Source organism: Acinonyx jubatus, chromosome E4 (assembly GCF_027475565.1).
Source record: "Acinonyx jubatus isolate Ajub_Pintada_27869175 chromosome E4, VMU_Ajub_asm_v1.0, whole genome shotgun sequence".
In the NCBI taxonomy this organism is placed as follows: Eukaryota; Metazoa; Chordata; class Mammalia; order Carnivora; family Felidae; genus Acinonyx; species Acinonyx jubatus.
Genome location: NC_069395.1, coordinates 27,515,585 through 27,536,924, shown reverse-complemented (window position 1 = coordinate 27,536,924; position 21,340 = coordinate 27,515,585). Strand labels below are relative to the sequence as shown.

General features: G+C 37.6%; 1 protein-coding gene across 3 annotated transcripts in view; it reads right to left on the bottom strand.

Annotated features, from left to right (window-relative positions):
• Positions 1 to 21,340, bottom strand: part of KDM5B (lysine demethylase 5B) — a 79,657-nt gene that overhangs the window by 40,063 nt on the left and 18,254 nt on the right. For all 3 annotated transcript variants that reach the window (XM_053209670.1, XM_027074722.2, XM_053209669.1), the window contains exons 2-6: positions 12,331 to 12,408; positions 10,599 to 10,721; positions 9,078 to 9,248; positions 2,682 to 2,816; positions 777 to 873 (exon numbers count right to left, since the gene is read on the bottom strand). In XM_053209670.1, coding sequence (XP_053065645.1) covers positions 777 to 873; positions 2,682 to 2,816; positions 9,078 to 9,248; positions 10,599 to 10,721; positions 12,331 to 12,408 — 604 coding nt within the window. The remainder of the gene's footprint in view (positions 1 to 776; positions 874 to 2,681; positions 2,817 to 9,077; positions 9,249 to 10,598; positions 10,722 to 12,330; positions 12,409 to 21,340) is intronic.

Sequence of the window (21,340 nt, the reverse complement as noted above, 5' to 3'; positions counted from 1 at the left end):
CTCGGCTAAAACACTAGCTATCAATTAGTGAACTATCCTCTGGTAGGTGCTGTGCTAAATGCTTTCCATGAATTATTTAACCCTTTGCAACAAATCCATTTCAAGGACAAGAAAACAGATATTAAAAGAAGTCAAAAAATACTGAAGGTCATACAACTAGTTAGTGGTTAAGCCAGGATTCAGATTCAGACCTATATTTTTAAAAATCCATCATCTACTTTCCACTACATTGTGCTGCCTTTCCAATAACTTACCAATCACTAAGAACAACCAATTTTAATAACGTCTTCATTTGTATGTGCCTGCCTATACAGGGTTTGAGCCCTCTCTTACAGCTTTTTAGTCCTAAACTTACTTCTCATCGACTAACATCTAGCAATGGCCAGCCAAGCAATTATCAACTAAAATTCAGATTTAGAAAGCACATCAGCTTGCCATGCCTGAAATAAACTTATCAGATATCCAGTCAAAGGCAATTATGCTTCTCATTAATCACTTCTTTTCAATGAATGCAATGTAACCAAATTTCAAAGTAGCAATTAGTGACAGCAGAGAAACTGAATTGTATTTCTAATATGCATATATATATATGTTTACTTCTACTGGTCACTAACTACAAGAACAGGGACATTAACCTACTTTAAGATTTTATTTCAAGGCCCAACCCACTGATTAGTATTTAATAGTTGCTACAGTGTTTCCTTAATTAACAAATGAATGATATTTGTACTTATTGACTTTTTACTTTTTTCCTACTCCTGGATAAACTTTCTTACCAGTTTCACATTTTGGAGTTGGACAACCCATTCGTCGTCTCAGGTTATGAGTTCTGGCTTCTGCTGTCTCTTCTGGTTCTATTTTAATATTCATGGCCTTTAAAAAAAAGTGTCACATATATAAGTATTTCCTTTAAAAAAAAAAAAAGGAATTTTCTAAAATCCAACTGAAATCTCAAGGTGACTATAATCTTATAAATTGTTTGTATTAGTAGACCTTCAAAACATGCTTCTCTCTCACCACAAAGGAGAGATCCACCCTTAAAATTACTATTATTTAAGGAATGGACCAAAATCTTTGGGATTACAAGAGTATCTCCACTCAGGTAGGCAAAAAAAAAAAAAAAAAAAAAAGGGAAAAGTCAAAGATCAGGGAATAAATGAGGGAAAATGTCACTACCAGAATTGGGAACAGCTCTAATTTTCCTCCTAGAAGCTTCCCAGTTCTCATCAACCCACCTCATGCTTTATTCAGTCATCACTAAACCCAACCACTCACAGTTATATAAATATCCTAATTTCATTAGCCTAGAAGGGTCTGCTAGCTTCTTCCAAAGTCTGCCCATTATTTACAGAAAACTCAGCTTCCATAATAATTTGCTATTAATTCTTCTATTAAACTGTTATTACAAACTACTACTCTTCTAACATCACTAAATTGCTAAAGATTCCCCACCCCCATCATTGAGGGTAAATAAGCCAGTCTCAATTTCCAATGTTTCTTAAAGTGGTAATACTTAATAATGAAGCAAAACAACTTTAGCAAGGGTTTGTGGAACTACACTTGATCATTTTTGTCTGTGTTCATTTCTAGGTATTCAGGATGTCCACTGCAGACAAAATTTTTCCCAGGGTGCTATCATCACCCTATGTGTCTCTCATCTAGGCAGACCTAGGTATCCAGAGCAGTAGGGCATGTCTTACACATTTGAAGACCAAGGTGTGCTCAAACAAGAATTTTTAGACTAATGAACTTTAAGAGCATGCTTACAGACTTCAAATAACCATTATTTTCCTATTCTGAGGCAGTCTTAATTCAGAAAAATAGAGCCCCAAATTTTTTCCTTATCTCTAACTTACCTAAGCTAAAAATAATTGCCTTATTTATATCCCTTTCCTCAGAAAACAAAACTGCTCTTTTTTAACCTTGACCAATAATTATTAATAACCAGAGACTGTTTAAGACACCAATCAATGCGATGAGGCTTAGTCAGCTCTAAGATGTTGCTAATACATTAATCACTGATTGCTAACACTTACATGTCCATCAAGCCAGGCAAGAACACCCCTTCACATGTGTGTATGGAAACAAAGTAACTGGGAAAATAATCTTCTCTTTCCCAGGGGAAACCTCTCAGAGCAGAAAAACCTTGATGCAAACTATCTTTCTCATCAGTTCTCTCCTCCTGATCTTCCCTTATGTTCTACTTTCATTTCATCTTATATATTCAATGCCCCACTCCCATGCTGCCTAATTATTTTCTGTCTTAGCATAAATATCTGCTATTCCTTTTTAGGAACTCAGGAGAGCAGCTTTCAATATCCTCTATCCTCTCTGATCAAAACAAAACAAAACGATAGTTCCCAGCTTTCTATCTCCTAACCTCAATCCCCAATAAACACCGTCTAATTTCAAAACAGGCAAACCAAATACCATCACAATGAATGCCTGTCCTTCCTCAGTTAATTAAGCAGCTGTCTGTCCAGGCAGCATAAACCTAGAAAGAGTTCTCTTTACCCTTTTGACAGTTTCCCCAAGTGTAAAAGCTAGAATACACACAGCATCCTTCTATGAGGTGAACAAGGTTCATAACTACGAACAGTACACACGTGACAGGAACCCAGCATAAGTCAGGCATTAGTGCCAGGGCTCAAGAATTCTGATCAACTGCATGAGGCTCTCACCTCCGCTCTCATGCGTTTTGCTCGTCGGGCTGGGGGGCATGTTTCTGAGGGCTGCACAGACTGCCTCTGGGGAATATCATGGGGTTTGTACTCCTTGTCCTTTGTGTCTGTGCTCAGGTTTGGCTTCTGCAGACACTAGAAATAAAACACAATTGTATTAATGAATTTCCTCTCCGTTTTTAATCTTAAGAATTTCAATGTATTTTGCAAGGTACATTTTACGATTATTTTACACAGAAACATAGAAGGTCTCCAACTTTTAAAATCCAAATAAACACAAGTCTGCAGTTAGCAATCATATACACACACATATAAAAGCTTAAACAATTTTTTAGCAGGTGAATGGTGTTCCTTCAATTCACTTAACTGTTCATGCCATCAGGTTACACCAGGCCACAGTAGGCTCAAGGCCCTCCCAATGAGCCATTTGCAATTACCCCTGATTGCAACTGTCAATTAATTAAAGGCTCAAACCGTTAGAAAGGCCCCTTATAGGGGCGGCCTGGGTGGCTCAGTCAGTTAGTTAAGTGTCTGACTTGGGCTCAGGTCATGATCTCATGGTTCGTGGGTTTGAGCCCCACATCAGGCTCTGTGCTGACAGCCCATAGCCTGGAGCCTGCTTCAGATTCTGTGTCTCCCTCTCTCTCTCTGCCCTTCCCCTGCTCATGCTCTCTCTCAAAAATAAACATCAAAAAAAAAATTTTTTTAATTAAAAAAAAAGGCCCCTTTTAAGCTCCAAAAATGACCTTCCTTATTGAGAATATTTGATTTTTTACGGTGTTTAGAGTAATAAAATATGAAATCCAATAGGTTTTCTAAATTTTAAAATTCTGCAGTTTCAAACATAACTAGCAATGTTCTGTGATCAAAAGATATCATCTGAATTGAGAAAACGGGTAATTTGACTAAACTGTTCTCCCTGATTAGTGCTTTCATTTACTTCAACATATTCCTACAAGGTCTAACTCACAAGGCAAAGGTTAATAAGTAGCCCACGGCAATAACTTTGGTTCTGATCAGACAAGAGTCTCCTGCTTTGATTATTTTTTTAGTTTGATTCTAAGCTTGCTGATAGAGGGTATTTAAATGCAGGCACAACAAAACAGAGTAACATCAAAATATTACCACTGAATCTAATATGAATTTCAAGTAACTAACACTTCTTCATAATAGGGCCCATAATTATCACAAGAAACATTTATAAAAGCAGGTTCCCAATTGTAACTACTTAGGGTATAATGTATCATCTATGTTGGGATAAGATACAGTGAAATAATAATCTTCTAGAACTCCTGCTCTATGGGTACCATTACTACCATATAGTCTCACAACTGGTACAGAAAGAATCCAGAGAAGAGGGGTGGAAACAATAGCAACCAAAACAGAGTAATTAAGACAACCTATGTCTAACATCTATGAAATACGATGCACTAGAAAATAATACTGATGCAGATTACTTGATACTCTTAAACAAGTAATAAATCTACCACTGGTACAATCGCCTAAGTATATGAAGTATTCTGTTCATTCTAATTAAATTCATACATTGATTTCATCTGGAAATATTAACTAAATTAGTATGGAATACCACCCTCCATTCTGTAACAAGTCCTCAAATTGAGCATTCAGAGTATATTTAAAATTTTTTTTTAATGTTTATTTATTTCTGAGAGAGATAAAGTGGGGGGAGGGGGAGGGGGAGGAAGGGCAGAGAGAGATGGAGACACAGAATCCAAAGCAGGCTCCAGGCTTTAGCTGTCAGCACAGAGCCCAACGCGGGGCTCGAACTTAAAAGCTCTAAGATCATGACCTGAGCTGAACTTGGACACTTAACCAACTGAGCCAACCAGGTGCCCCAAGAGTATATTTAATAAAAACATGCAGATGGGAACAAAACCTGCCTATCATCTAAATTAAACTCTTTCAGGGGCACCTGGGTGGCTCAGTCCATTAAGTATCCAACTTCGGTTCAGGTTTGTGAGTTGAAGCCCCACACTGGGCTCTCTGCTATCAGTGCAAAGCCTGCTACAGATCCTTTGTCTTCCCTCTCTCTCTGCCCCTCCCCCACTCACTCTCAAAATAAACATTAAAAACAAATAAATTAGCCTCATTTATATTTTTATATTAACTTTTTAAAAAATATATTTATTTAAGTAATCTCTACACCCATCATGGAACTTCAACTCATGTCCCCAAGATCAAAAGTAACATGCTTTTATGACTGAACCAGCGAGTATGTATGATCGTGCGGATATGAACTGAACTGAATCAAGAAAATTTTATTAAGTGGATGGTGAGAAATTCAGAACTCCTAGGGGCACCTGGGTGGCTTGGTCAGTTAAGCATCTGACTCTTGATATTGGCTCAGGTTGGGACCTTGTGGTCGTGGGATCCAGCCCCAATGTCAGGCTCCCCACTGAACATGGAGCCTGCTTGGGAGGCTCTCTCTCCCCTCCCCCACCCCCGCCCTTCCCCCTTTGTGTGCATGTGCTTTCTCTCAAAATAAATAAAACAGTTTTTAGAAATTCAGAGATTATATATGTGGTCCCTATCTCCCATACTAAGTCTAAAACGGTTCCATAAACTATGGTCTGCTTCATTCTGTAAGAACTTTAGAGATCTAAGGTAAAATCAAGGTCAGAAACTTTTCAGAATATATGTGAAAAGCTTTATTATTTTGTTCCAAACCACAATTCCAAACACACACCTGATATGTTTGCTTTGTATCTAATGCGAATATATGCAAACTAATTTTAACTATTATTTGATACACTGGGATTTAGAGATAACTGTTACCACAGCATGAGGACACCATCCTACAGAGACAGAGCAATATGCTGAGACAGCTAGAAAATATAGGAATACAATAGTGAGGCTTATGTCCCACTATACCAGGACATCACTGCTCAACATTTCTCAAATTTCCCAAAACTTACTCTAGGCTTCAGTTCACCCTTTTGAAACAATTCCTTCACTAGGCATCTTTTTTTTTCCTTAATATTAAGACTTTATTTTTTTTAGAGAAGTTTTAGGTTTACAGCACAATCAAGATGTGAAGGTAGAGATTAACTGTATGTGCCCCACCGTCACACATGCACAGCCTCCCCCGCTGTCACCATCCTCTACCAGAGTAGTAGTATATTTGTTACAACTCATGAACATACACATCATTATCACCCATAGTCCATAGGTGACATTAGGATTCACTTGTGGTATTGTACAGTCTATGGGTTTAGACAAACCTATAATGACATGTACAGTATTTTCATTGCCCTGACAATCCTTTGTACTGTGAATATTTTTCCCTCCCTCTCACCCCCAAACCTCAGGCAACCACTGATCTTTTTAGTGTTTCCATAGACTCGCCTTTTCCAGAATACCATACGTGCCTTTTCCAGAATACCAATACGGTTTGGAATCTTACATTACATGTAAGTATATGTATGCAGCCTTATCACGTTGGTTTCTTTCACTTAGTGATGTTCCTCTCCTTGTCTTATCATGGCTTGAGATCTCATTTCTTTTTAATGCTCAAAAGAACTCCATTCTCTGGATATAACACAGTTCATTTATCCATTCACCTCCTGAAGGACAGGTTGGCTGCATCCAAGTCTTGGCAATTATGAATAATAAAGATGCTAAAAACATCCATGTGCAGGTTTTGTGTGGACATAAGTTTGCAACTCTTTTGTGTAAATACCAGGGAACATGACTGTTGGATCTTACGATAAGAGAGTATGTTTGGTTTTCTAAGAAACGGCCAGTGTCTTGTCTTCCAAAGTAGCCGTGCCATTTTGCACTTCCAGCAGCAATGAATGAAAACTTCTGTTATCCTCACCAGCATTTGTGCTGTAAGTGTTCTGTCTTTCACCATTCTAATAGGTGTGTGGTGGTATCTCATTGCTTTTGACTCTTTTTAAAAATATACGTATTCCAGGGCACCTGGGTGGCTCAGTCGGTTAAGTATACGACTTCGGCTCAGGTCATGATTTCACAATCTGTGAGTTTGAGCCCTGCATCAGGCTCTGCGCTGACAGCTCAGAGTCTGGAGCCTGTTTCAGATTCTGTGTCTCGCTCTCTCTCTGCCCCTGCCTCCCACCTTGCACTCTTGTCTCTCTCTCTCTCAAAAATAAATAAACATTAAAAATATTAAAAAAAATATATATGTATTCCAATTATTCTTTCCTCCAAGAATTATTTCCAAAAATCAGAAACGGGCCAAAAATTAGGTACAAAAAATGGCCATCATAGTATAATAAATACATATACTGGAACCAACCTAAACATTCAACAACAGGAGGAAATCAAGGTCTGGATATAAAAACGAACACCAACACGCCTAAGTGGCTCAACCAGTTGAGTGTCCAACTCTTGATTTTGGCTCAGGTCATAATCCCAGGGTTGTGGGATCGAGCCTTGCGTCAGGCTCCATGCTCAGCATGGAACCTGCTTGGCATATTCTCTCTGTCGTTCTCTCTCTCTCTCTCTCTCTCTCTCTCTCTCTCGCTCTCAGCCCCTCTCCCCTGCTCGTGCTCTCTCTCTAAACAACAAAGAAACACACACACACACAAATGGAATGCTACTAGATCTTCAAAAATATTCAATGACATGGCAAATGCTCACGATATGCTAAACAGAGAAAAGGTAGAATATAATACTGTATATGAAGAATACAATCCCAGTTTGGGTATATATGCATAAAAATATCCTTGAAACGAAAAACAGGTGAGAGGATCAGGAGGTTTTATTGTCAACAGATTTTCCTTTGTTTTTAAGCCTTCTGCAATGAATACCTATCAGGGCCTCGAACATACCTGGTACACAGCAGGCCGCTCAATAAGTATTTATCTGTGTCGTAGATTAATGTTTATAAAAGGTATCTTTAAATACCTATTCCTCTCAGACTATGATTGAGTAAATGCTTTAAATACCTATTCCTCTCAGACTACAACTGAGTAAATCCTTATGTGTTTTTCTTTTTTTTTTAATTTTTTTCTAACGTTTATTTATTTTTGAGACAGAGAGAGACAGAGCATGAACGGGGGAGGGTCAGAGAGAGGGAGACACAGAATCCGAAACAGGCTCCAGGCTCTGAGCTGTCAGCACAGAGCCTGACGCGGGGCTCGAACCCACGGACCGTGAGATCATGACCTGAGCCAAAGTCGGCCGCTCAACCGACTGAGCCACCCAGGCGCCCCAACTTATGTGTTTTTCAATTATGAAACTATACTGCCTCTCCAAGTATGAGGAGATGTTTTTAAAATGTTGCAACCCATAAAGCAAGTAGACGCTCTCTTTTCTCTTACTCACTGTGAATTCCATACTCAAACAGAAAGGTTAATAAAGAGAAAAATCTATTGTAGCCAACTGTATGTAAATCAAATCTCTATAAAACAGAGGCATAAAGGTTCCACATAAAATGTTCTAAATTTCATCCCTGAGTTCATTAAACATTCACACATGTATATTTAAGAGCAATGACAACTTTCTGAATATCAGACTGGTTGTGTTCTTCCAGGCTAAAAAGAAAGCTCCCCTGGAATCAAGAAGGAAGAAAGGGAACAAAAATGCAATGTTACAAAAATCTAAAGGATTTGAGCATTACAGATGGTATGTCTACAATATCAAGACACAATTTTGATTAGTAGTTTACCCTCTGAAAGTATGTCATTATCTTTCTACTTCTCTATAGCACAGAAACAATTCTTAAAATTATAGAGCTTACTGCTCTTGCCTTAGAATAACTCAAAGGGTATCAACCGACAATGACACTCTTCTTTCTACCACAGTCTTGAAATAAGTTCTTATAATACTGTTTTACTTTAATTACAACAAAAGTTCTTATCTGAATAATTTGACAAATACCATCTTTATAAGAAAACAAACATGGCTACACAGGAACTGTTAGAAGAGGGATCCATTAGCAATTCAGTATTATCAAATCCCCTACCTTTTACCCCTATCAGCATTCTATCTGAAAATCTCCTTGGAGCTCTCAGCTGGCAAGACAACAGATAGGCAACTTCTTTCACAGGTCGTATTTTCACATGACAACTAGTAATATGCACTACCATAGTACGTGAGTGCAAAAGCATGAGCCATAACACGATAATAACGTACTTGTCGTAAGGAAGACACAGCCTTAGTGAAATAAAACACAGACGTTGGCTTCTGACAGAAGCAAAAGGATATTTCCTCTACAACCTTGTTCATTACAAAAGCAAACTTCTAAGTATGGCTGCTCACAAAACACAACAGCAAAAACACTGGAGGAAAAATTCACAAAACAAAGTCTTCTCAACAATGTCTTCCACAAAGAATTAAGGCCTATTCATTCACCGTAAAAGATAACATACCAATAAGCAGTGAAATAAAATAGGTTAAGATCGGACTCACTCTCAAACTGTCTCCTGACAGGAATAAGTTGTAGGGGTTGAGGATTCGCTCATAATGCCCTCTGATATGGGAGCCCACAGCTTTGCCAGGAGCAAATCCCATCTTGGTGGCAATTTTGGTCCATTTTCTATCCTTGCAAACAACTGCAAATCCACCTTCTTCTGCAACTAACTGTTAAATAAAACAGCAAAGAAATTAGAAACACATACATAGAAATCACTTCTAATTCCCTTGTACCTAGGTATGACTCTGAGAACAACATGTTCTTGGCTGCAGTAATTTTTTTTTTTTTTACTTTTTTTTTCCTTAATTTACATCCAAGTTAGTCAGCATATAGTGTAACAATGATTTCAGGAGTAGATTCCTTAATGCCCCTTATCCATTCAGCTCATCTCCCCTCCCATGGCTGCAGTAATTTTTAAAAATACATTTTCCGGGGCACGTGGGTGGCTTGGTTGAGCATCTGACTCTTGATTTTGGCTCAGGTCATGATCTCACCATTCATGAGATAGAGCCCTACATCAGGTTCTATGCTGACAGTGGGGACCCTGCCTGGGAATCTTGCTCTCTCCCTCTCTCTGCCCCTCCCTTGTTCGTGCTGTGTGTGTGTGTCTCTCTCTCAAAATAAATTAACATTAAAAAAAATACATTTTCCAAGCCAAACAAAAATATATATGTATTATTAATTTCAAGCTAGAAAATTAAAATATACCCATAAACATGTTGTATCCCCAAAAACTACTTCTCAGTTCCCCAAAGCAGTCAAGATTTTCCAGGAGGAAGAACTACATCAACAATTAAATCTCTAATAAAGAACGAATCCTAGTACTTGGTTTAACTCTGTGACCCTTAAAACTCTCCATAAACTAAGGAGGAGGAAAAGATGGCACCATTTGTTTGGCAAGAATATAGGCTTTACACTGAATGAACCTGAAGTTAAAGTACTGAATTACGACTCAACCTTTAGAGTTTGGTCAGTTTTCTCCCTGAGCGTCAGTTGTTTTAACTCCAATAAAACAGAAAGGAGATCTTACGGAACTAATAAAGTTTTAAAATGACACACACAGGGGCGCCGGGGTGGCTCAGTCGGTTAAGCGTCCAACTTCGGCTCAGGTCATGATCTCGCGGCCCGTGGGTTCGAGCCCCGCGTCAGGCTCTGTGCTGACAGCTCAGAGCCTGGAGCCTGTTTCAGATTCTGTGTCTCCCTCTTTCTCTGACCCTCCCCGTTCATGCTCTCTCTCTGTCTCAAAAATAAATGTTAAAAAAAAATTTTTTTTAATAAAAATAAAAATAAATTAAAAAATAAAATGACACACACAAAAATGGTGGCAAAAAATATTCTATAAGATAAGGCTTTCAAAGCTTTCAGATGTGACACGTAGAGCCCAATCAATCACTAAAGTGAATGGAGAATTTCATTTTACATATTTCAAACAAAAAGTTTCTTTTTAAAGTGAAGAAGATCAAATTTATGCTGGCATAAAAGATACTAAATGAGGGAGATGGCCATTAGCCTCTTACCTTATTGAGCTGAAACAAGTCCAAGATCTTCCTTTCCACATGTGGAATTTTCAGAGTGCTTCCCTGTAACTCCCAGTACTTTGCAATCTGGTCCAAGAAATTCAGTTTTACTCGAGTTTGAGCCTAAATGACACAGAAGTGAATTTTAATCTTACCCAGCTTATTTTAAGACTCCTACCTATGTGTGTGGTATTTTCACTCTTAGAATATTTAAGTGAAATATCACTTCTGAATTCAATAGAGAAACGGCCAAAAAATACACAAAAGAAAGCTGGTTAAATAATTATACATGAACTCAACAAAAATTTAATTCAGCCCCTACCATGTGTCAGGCAGAGTTAAAAACTCAGTAAGCCTTTCCTTAAGTAGGCACTCTGAAAAGTACTTCATTTAAGGAATTCTATAAGCACAATTTTATTATTGATTAAAATTATATCACAAGCTTCTATATGTCCCTCTTAGTCTTTTTACAACTGGGGTATTTTAAAGGTCTGTTCTTTCCAAGTACAAATTTTCTAATTTTCTCAAACACAAATCTAAAAACAGAATTACAACAGTGATTTCATACCAATTTTAACAAGTCCTGATACGATAAAGGACAGCCAGGGAAAATTTCTTAAATGTTATTCCTTTAACAGATTATTATTATTGTCCATAAAGTCATTAAAAACTTTTTTTGTCCAAAAAAATTCTGTTGGTCATTTTTCTTTCCCCTTCTTGAAAATTAAATGGAAGTCAGTCAATTTTAGGAGTTTTACCTTGCTCAAGAACAAAACTGAAATGAATGTTCAGATGTTCCACAGTCTAAGACTTCAAAGTTAGTACTCATTTCCAATCCTTCAAGCTCAACTTGAAAATACAGACACAAAATACAGAAATTCTGGGATTCCACAAAATCCATTTGTGTTCCATTTATGTTAAAAATGTTTGGTTTTTTTTTATAGAAAAACAAAACATGATTCAATATGAAAATCAGGTTAGCAAAACATTAATAAAAACACTACCTCCAGGTTATCAATACCCAAGCCTTATTCACCCTGCACTTTAGAGTTTCAGTAGCCTAGAGACTGAAGAAAAATCACCTCTTCTCTTGAAAATTCCCAGTATTCCTCAACCCCCCCTCAGGAAATTAAAGTGTGTTATTAAATCTAAGTGAAGATGTGTATTTGGAAGAAAATTACAGCTCGAGATTCTTTTCCATTAGATGGTTCTCAAAGTACATTCCTTTCAAAACCTTAATTATTGTGGATGCCACCTAAATTTAGAAGTATTTAAATGAATTAATAGGTCAACAAGGATTGACAGAAATTAGTGTTTTTAATGAAATCTAGCATAAAAAAAATTAAAAAAAAAAAAACGGGGCGCCTGGGTGGTGGCTCAGTCAGTTAAGCATCCGGTTTTGGCTCAGGTCATGATCTCACGGTTTGTGAGTTTGAGCCCCACGTCAGGCTCTATGCTGACAGCTCAGAGCCTGGAGCCTGCTTCAGATTCTGTGTTTGCCTCTCTCTCTCTCTCTGCCCCTCCCCCTCCCTGTCAAAAATAAACAGTAAAATAAAAAATTTTTTGAATGAAATCTGGTTGGCTGCAAATGTCCTTAATGTCATTTGTTTTACCATGATTATCCAATTATTGGTCACATTTTAGCTTCACTAAAACCACTAGATTTGTGACTGATTCCGCCAAGAAAACCCCTCTGAAATACAGGCAACCAGAACAGTAGTTAAGACAATACCTCCAATTCATTCAGCCTCTGGATACGTGGGGTAAAATGAAGTTTGTCAACATCACATGCAAATGGTGGCTGCCAATCCTAGGGGAGAAGCAAAGGCTTTTATCAGAAGAATTTATAATTCTGACATTCAAGAAATCATGTTAAAACCCCAGTTAAGTAAAACACAAGTTACCTCCTACCAGTAAAATAAAACAGAACATGGGTAGTACTTTCTCAATCTTCTTTGCACCAAAACAGCAGAATATGTATGATTACCCTTGTAATTTGTATGAATATGTATCATACAAATGATACATCCTGCATGCACCCCTCCTCACACCCTTCCAAATAAATAATGTCACTGAATGTCAAGCTGTTGAAAAATCACTGACTTTTAAGTTTATTATTTATTTTATAAGTAATCTCTACACCCAACATAAGCCTCAAACTCACACTCCCAAGATCAAGAGTCACATGCTCCTCATAATGAGCCAGCCAGGAGCCCTGGAACATCACTGACTTTTAAAGAGACTTTGATTCCTCTATTCCACAGAAGTTATCCTTTTACAAAATAGCTATATTAATATTAAATCATCTATAAACTATATTTTTATATATGTAACCTAGTTACTTTTACTTTTATTATAAAATTAAGAATAAGTTCTTGGACATAGGATGGCAGAGACTGCCATCCAAAGCTCATGTTAAGGATGATTCTTTAAAACATCAACTGCTACAGATCCTTAGAAGAATTGTTATCATGAAGAAATAATCAGACAATAAGGAAAGTATGTATGGTATCAATAACTAGACAAAACTGGAAACTTAAATTTCCACAATAAGAGAATGGTTAAAGGAATAAAAATTATGCTGTGTTAATGGGTACAGAGTTTCAGTGTGCAATAATGAAAAGGTTTTGGAGATGGATTTTTGATGATGGTTGTATAGCACTGTGAATGTACTTAACATCACACTAAATTGTACCTTTAAAATAATTACAATGGTAAATTCAGTATTATGTTTAATATTTTAACACATTAAAAAAGCAAAAAGACAAAAAACTTATGCTGTGGTATAGTTCTGTTTATTGACATTGAAAGATGTTCTTTACATATGTTAAGAAGGAAAAGAGGGACGCCTGGGTGGCTCAGTCGGTTGAGCGTCCGACTTCGGTTCAGGTCATGATCTCACAGCTCGTGAGTTCGAGCCCCATGTCAGGCTCTGTGCTGACAGCTCAGAGCCTGGAGCCTGCTTCAGATTCTGTGTCTCCCTCTCTCTCTGCCCCTAACCCACTCGCATTCTCTGTCTCTCTCAAAAATAAAAATGAGAACACTGAAACAAAAGAAGAAGGAAAAGAGAGGCTATGCAACAGAAAAATGAAACCTGGAAAAATATACAGCAAAAATAGGATTTTTATAGGTGATTTTCTTTTGCTTCCTTAGCCATTTGGAATACAATCTGAAATATATTTCATACATTAAATAACACCTATTAAATAATAAATAAGTTACTTCAGGGGCACCTGGCTGGCTTAGTCAGTACAGCATGCAACTCTAGATCTCAGGGTCTTGAGTTCAAGCCCCACATTGGGCATGGAGCCAACCTAATAAATGAATCAAACAAACAAGTAAATAAATTCAGGTTTAGAGAACAAGTCAGTACAAGGAAGCTCACAGTCTTTTATTCAATTTCATATCCAGACGTTTGTTCTAAGAAAATAATTCACCCACAGTCAACAAAAAACATGCATGAAATTAACTACAGTATTAAGATATGATTGGTATTATAACAACACTGAATACTGCACAGCATTTGAAGTTCTAGATCTACAGGGGGCACCTAGGTGGCTCAGTTGATTGAGTGTCCAACTTCAGCTCAGGGCCTGATCTCACAGTTTGTGAGTTCAAGCCCCACATCAGCTCCCTGCTGTCATCATGGATCCTCTGTCCACCTCTATTTGCCCCTCCCCCACTCATGTACGCTCTCTCCCCAAAATAAATAAAACATTAAATAAATGAATAAATTAATTAAACTCTAGATTTGTAAAAAACTTATACCAGCATATAAGAAAACACAGAAAAATGGGCAAATTGTGTTAACAGCAAGAAAAAATGGCCAACTGTAAAAAGACTGGTGTCCAACTTTACACAAAATTTAAGAAATACACAAGATTCTCTCGTTTTTACCTACCAGGTTAGCAAAGACTTAAAATATACACACCACCAGTATTAGCAACATGTGAGGTAATGTGGACTTTGACGATTAGTATGTTTTTTGGAGATCAATAAGAAAGCATCGTATTTTTAAAGGCCTACTGAGCCAGCAGTTCCTCAAGTGAGAATTTACTCTCCAAATATTTGTTGCCATTCACAACACCAAGATACAGGCACAAGGAAATTCACCACAGAATTGTTTTAACTTAAAACCTTAATATTACGTCCAAAGAAGACATCCAGATGGCCAAGCAACACATGAAAAAATGCTCAACATTACTTAGCATCAGGGAAATACAAATCAAAATCACAATGAGATACCACCTCACCCCTGTCAGAATGGCTATCGTTAACAACTCAGGCAACAACAGATGGTGGTGAGGATGCAGAGAAAGGGGATCTCTTTTGCACTCCTGGTGGGAATGCAAACTGGTGCAGCCACTCTGGAAAACAGTATGGAGGTTCCTCAAAAAATCAAAAATAGGACTACCCTATGACCCAGCAATTGCACTACTAAGTATTTATCCAAGGAATAGAGGTGTGCTGTTTCGAAGGGACACATGCACCTCAATGTTTATAGCAGCACTATCAACAATAGCCAAAGTATGGAAAGGTGGAAAGAGCCCAAATGTCCATCGATGGATGAACGGATAAAGAAGATGTGGGGTGTGTGTGTGTGTGTGTGTGTGTGTGTGTGTGTGTATAAACAATGGAGTATTACTCGGCAATCAGAAAGAATGAAATCTTGCCGTTTGCAACCATGTGGATGGAACTAGAGGGTATTACGCTAAGCAAAATTAGTCAGTCAGAGAAAGACAAATATCATATGACTTCATGAGGACTTTAAGAGACAAAACAGATGAACATAAGGAAAGGAAAGCAAAAATCATATAAAAACAGGGAGAGGGACAAAAACATAAGAGACTCTTAAGTATGGAGAACAAACACTGGAGAGGTTGTGGGAGGGGGGGATGGGCTAAATGGGTAAGGGGCATTATAGAATGTACTCCTGAAATCATTGTTGCACTATATGCCAACTAACATGTATGTAAATTTTAAAAAATAAATTAAAAAAAATTTTTTTAAACCTTCATATTGGGGCATCTGGTGGGGTATGCCTGGGTGGCTCTGTTGGTTAAGCTCCAACTTCAGCTCAGGTCATGATCTACATGGTTCGAAAGGTTGAGCCCCACGTCAGACACTGTGCTGACAGCTCAGAGCCTGGAGCCTGCTTCAGATTCCATGTCTCCATCTCTCTCTGCCCCTACCCCACTCGCATTCTGTCTCTCTTTCTCAAAAATAAACATTAAAAAAAATTTTTTTTAAATATTAGGGCATCTGGCTAGCTCAATCAGTGGAGTATGCGGCTCTTGATCTCAGGTTGTAAATTCAAGCCCCACATTGGGTGTAGAGATTACTTATTTAAAAAAAAAAAAAGACCTTCATAAACCTATCAATGGAGAACAAAGTAAATAAATTTGACACACCTGTAAGTAGCAATAAAATACTCTGCAGCTGTAATAAGGAAAAAAAGATCTAGATGTTCTAAATATAGAAAGATAGCCAAGACTGGATGAGTGAAAAAAACTAAAACATGTAAAATTGTGCCAATAGTATTACATATATGTAAACTTTAAAGATTATCAGATTAGGAGGGGGGCAAGAGGTTACCGTTATTTCAAATCTATATTGTTAGAACTTATTACTATTGGTTGCTTTTATTTATTTGCTTTCAATTTTTTTTTTTTAATTCTAATTAGTTGATTGCTTTTAGTTTAAAAGTAAAACAGGGGTGCCTGGATGGTTTAATCGGTTAAGCATCTGACTCTTGATTTCAGCTCAGGTCATGATCTCACAGTTCGTGAGTTCAAGCTCCACTTCAGCTCTGGGTTGACAGTGTGGAGCCTGCTTGGGATTCTCTCTCTCTCCCTCACTCTCTGCCCCTCCCCCACTCACTCAAGCACACCCACTCTTTCTCACTCTCTCTCTCTCAAATATAAACATTTTTTTAAAAAGTAAAACAAGGTTTGAGGTGCCTGGCTGGCTCAGTCCACGGAGCCTGCAACTCTTGATCTTCAGGTCATTAATTCAGGCCCCATGTTGGATGTAGAGCTTACTTTAAAAAAAAAAGAGTAAGTAAAACAAGGTTTTGTTTTAGTGATAGGGAGACTTCCAATAAAAATACCCACCAGCAACACCTGATAAAGTATTATGTTAAAAAGACTGTATTTTACCAGAATTTTTTTAAAAGGGGAAAAAAAGCAGACTACAAACTGATAAAACACAATTTACTACCATCCCAGAAAGAACCAAAGAAAAAAGAAAAATTGACAGCACTGTTTTACACTTATTCCTGACAAGGCCTTCAAGTATTTAATGCTGTTCCACTGCCTCTTCCACAAAGACTATGGCTAATGTTTAAATGTCAGTTGTCAGTTAAAGAAATGCTATTCTTTGTTAATAAAGTTAAAAAATACTACTCCATCCTGGGGCACCCGGGTGGCTCAATCGGTTAAGCATCTCATTTCAGCTTGAGGTCATGATCTCACAGTCCATGAGTTTGAGCCCCGCGTTGGGCCCTGTGCTGACAGCTCGGAGCCTGGAGCCTGCTTCGGGTTCTGTGTCTCCCTCTCTCTCTGTCCCTCCCTCGCTCATGCTCTGTCTCCCTCACTCTCAAAAATGAATAAATGTTAAAAAAAGAAAATTAAAAAAAAAATACTGCTCCATCCGGAGTCAAAAAGATGAGAGTGATTTTTTTTTTTTGATAACTAAGGCTAAGGAAAGCAATGTCTTTAATTGTACAAAACACAATGTAATAGAAGAAAATCACATTGCTTGATAGTCTATCACAGGCTAATAGGAAGACTTTATATTGCTCAGAGCTTTGCGCTCTAACACTTCATAAAAGCTGTATGCTTTCTGAAATGAATTGATCTGGGTTGAAGGTTAAAACCAAAAACATCAATGACAATATGTCAGAATATACAAGTAAATGATTAACATACTGTCCAATGGCCTAAGAATTTTATAAACTAAGACTTTTGGGTCATGTATGACATTACCCGACTAATCAAATAGGCCTTTTAATCCCAAAACACAATGATATAGAAATTAATTTCATCTCATCCATATATTAAAGTCATAAATTACAGTGAGCTGTGTCTTTGTATGTATATATTGTATACATATATGTATATATACATATATTGTATGTATTATATAATTTATGTTTATTGTATACTGAAACTTTTTCAGATGAATCCTAAAAATAAAGTAAGAGGAAAACAGTACATATCTGTCACTAAAGAAGATCACACAGTGGGTATAATATATATAAAACTAATACTGTTTCAGATCATTCTTTCATTAAACACAAACCACTGAAAACTTATTCACTTCTTCTGGTTACAAAGAATGAAGGAAAATGGGATAAATGTCATTCAATTTCAAGACTTTCATTGTCAACTGAAAAGCTTTACTTCAATAAAAGAATTACATATTATTTGCAATGCTCACTGAAATACGAGAAGTAAGACATCCTTGGCCGGGGCACCTGGGTGGGTCAGTTAAGTGTCCAACTCTTGATATCGGCTCAAGGCTGTGATCTTGCAGTCCTAAGACAGAGCCCTGCATTGGGCTCCCCGCTGAGAGCACAGAGCCTGTTTGGGATTCTCTCTCTCCCTCTCTCTGCCCCTCCCCTGCTTACGTGCTCGCTCCCTCTTTCTCTAAACAAACAAACAAAATAAACATTAAAAAAAAAAAAGATATCCTTGACTGAGTCTGGCCTCAATGGACTATAACTTTTACAGGGGGGACAAAGCCATCAAAGAAGGAAAGAGACTATTACAAAACACTGTGATAAATTTTGGTTTGACACTTTATCTAAAGGGGCTATCATATAATCTAACCAAAACTTTTAGCCTCTTAACAATAATGGTTCATAAATCCTTTTTCTAACATAAAAACAGCATTTCCATATTAACTAGGTGTTATGAATTCATAGATTGCAAGGCATCCCATATAAATTCCCTGCTGAGATTCACTCACTTTTAAAACTTTAAAATGGCTTTATTTTACCCCTTTCAAAATAAAAGTCCAACCATATTTAAAAGTCCAATTATTTTCCTGAGCGCTAAAAAATATATTCCTTCAGAAGGCAATTAAGTAGGAGGAAGTTGAAGCTTTGAAATCCTCAGAGGCCTGAGTAACATCAAGTAAACATTCTTCCTTAGTCCCCACACTGAACAACTTATGGTACATTTAACTGAGAGAAATGTGCAATAAAATTGACCAGTGGGAGAATAACTTTCATAGGATGCTAAGGATTTTTCAAAAACGCCATGAAAATTCACTCTGTAAATGATCTAGTGTTGGCATCCACATATTAGAACACTGTTTTAATCTTTCTAATAGAGAAGCTATCACCATTTTGAGACCTAATAATCAGCAAAATGAGAAAGTGTATTCTCTAGATCTACTCCAAAGTTGGTTCTCCTGCAGACAAAACTCCTGCAGACAAAACTAATTTTTAAATTTTTTTTTAAAGTTTGTTTATTTTTGACAGAGAGACAGAGCATAAGCGGGGGAGGGCAGAGAGAGAGGGAGACACAGAATCCGAAGCAGGCTCCAGGCTCTGAGCTGTCAGCCCAGAGCCTGACGCGGGGCTCAAACCCACGAACTGCGAGATCATGACCTGTGCCAAAGTCGGACGCTCAACCAACTGAGCCACCCAGGTGCCCCGACAAGACTAATTTTTAAAAACCAACGTCAAAAGCTCATTCTGATTAGTTTACAAAGAATAACATTAAGGACGGACCAATGTATTTTCTAATTACATACGTTCTATTAAAATCTGTCATAGAATAAATGCACAAAGGAATTTAGTCCATTGAGGCAGAGCTAAACTCCGTATTTTAATCCAGATTCTTACACTTTCTAGGTTATCAACACATTAACATAAAACTATAGTGCAAAATTTTAAGGATCCGAACAAAGAATTTATCTTAGTTTTAAGGCAAGTCAGAAAAATTTTCAGTTGAGCAGCACAAGATTTATCAACCTTAATAAAAATTTAAGTAACACATATGAAATACAACATAAAAAGACTACTTTTTCATGGCATTAACAGTTTTATGTCAGTATGATGTCCTTAAGACACCTGCACAAAGTGGCAGAACTGGGCATACCATAATCATTGTAAGTCCCCATCTATAAATTTAAAAACAAGCAGAGTTACTATATGTGAGTCCCTCAGTGGAGTCCAATGACCACTCACTGATGGGTGTCTATCAGGAAAGGTTTTGGTTTTTTGTTTATTTATTTTTGAGACAGAGAGAGACAGCACAAGAGGGCAAAGGGCAGAGAGAGAGGGAGACACAGAATCTGAAGCAGGCTCCAGGCTCTGAGCTGTCAGCACAGAGCCCCACGTGGGGCTCGAACCCAGGAACCGTGAGACTGTGACCTGAGCCAAAGTGGAAGCTCAACCGACTGAGACACCCAGGTGCCCCTATCAGGAAAGTTTTTTAATTCAAAGGACTTCAATGTCTTCGGAACAGAAATAAAAATGTGTTAGATAATATTAACTTCCCCCTTTCTTCTTACTTCCCTCAGGGTAGGCTTGGCACCAAGCAGCTTTAATTAGCCATCCATTTGATCAAAGTCTGCTTAAGATTTCCCATCCGTAGGATGTTGGGGTGACTCAGTCAGTTAAGCATTCCACTCTTGATCTCAACTCGGGTCATGATCTCACGTTGAGTTTGAGCCCCACGTTGGGCTCTGTACTGACAGTGCGGAGCCTGCTTGGGATTCTCTCTCTCTCCCTCTCTCTCAAAATAAATAAACTTTATTTATTCTCTCTCAAAATAAATAAACTTTATTAAAAAATAAAAAAGATCTCCCATCCTTAGTGAGCCACTAGTAAAAAAATACTGAGGATTTTCTTTTCAGACTACAGAATCACTTTTATTCCTTAAATCAGAGATTCTTATACTGTATTTGAATTGAGTGTATGTGGATTTTGGGGGGACAGTCCACAGCTTCCACCAAATTCTCAAAGGGGTCTGTAACCTTAGGGTCTGTAACCTTAGGGGTCACAAAAAAATCCTGTGAGTGTATGTGGCTTTCAAAATTTTTGCACCCTGAAGTTCTTATCTCACTATCCCAACCTACGTTTTTTCAGTCCCTTCTCATACTTAACCAAGACATGATAATGGATGAGACACTTGGCTCCTCAAAATGTCAGGAGGTTATATATATACTGTAGGACAGAAAGAGCAATGCACTAAATAGAAGACCTGGTATGCATCTTGGTCCTTTAATCACCACTTAAGGGATCTTAACTTTTCCATTCGAAACGTATAAACAATATCTACCTTCAGGACTATGATGAAAATTAAAATTACAAATATAAAGGATTATGTATTACAAAGCAAAAATAGCAAGTATTATATTGCATTAAGTTCTGACCAATGAAACATAATTTCTTCTAGCAAAAAGTCAGTGTAAACTCAACTTTCAAGGAGCATCTGACTTCTAAGCTGTACCTTTAAGGACTCTATCCTTCCAGCCTAACTCTAGTCAGCATCTAGTTGGCATTAGACCAATTTCAACACAGGTTAAAGGGCTCCCCTAGATTTCAACCCTCCTCCCCACTGTTACTTCTCCAGTGCTCATTTTTAAAGCACAATGATGTCATTTCCCTTATCCTTGCACAGTAAAACACGTTAAAGAGAACGCACTCTGGTGTCACACTGCCTGAGTTCAAACCCTGACTGTGGCTTTCTACTAGTTCATCTCCCTGTAGCTTAAATACATGTATA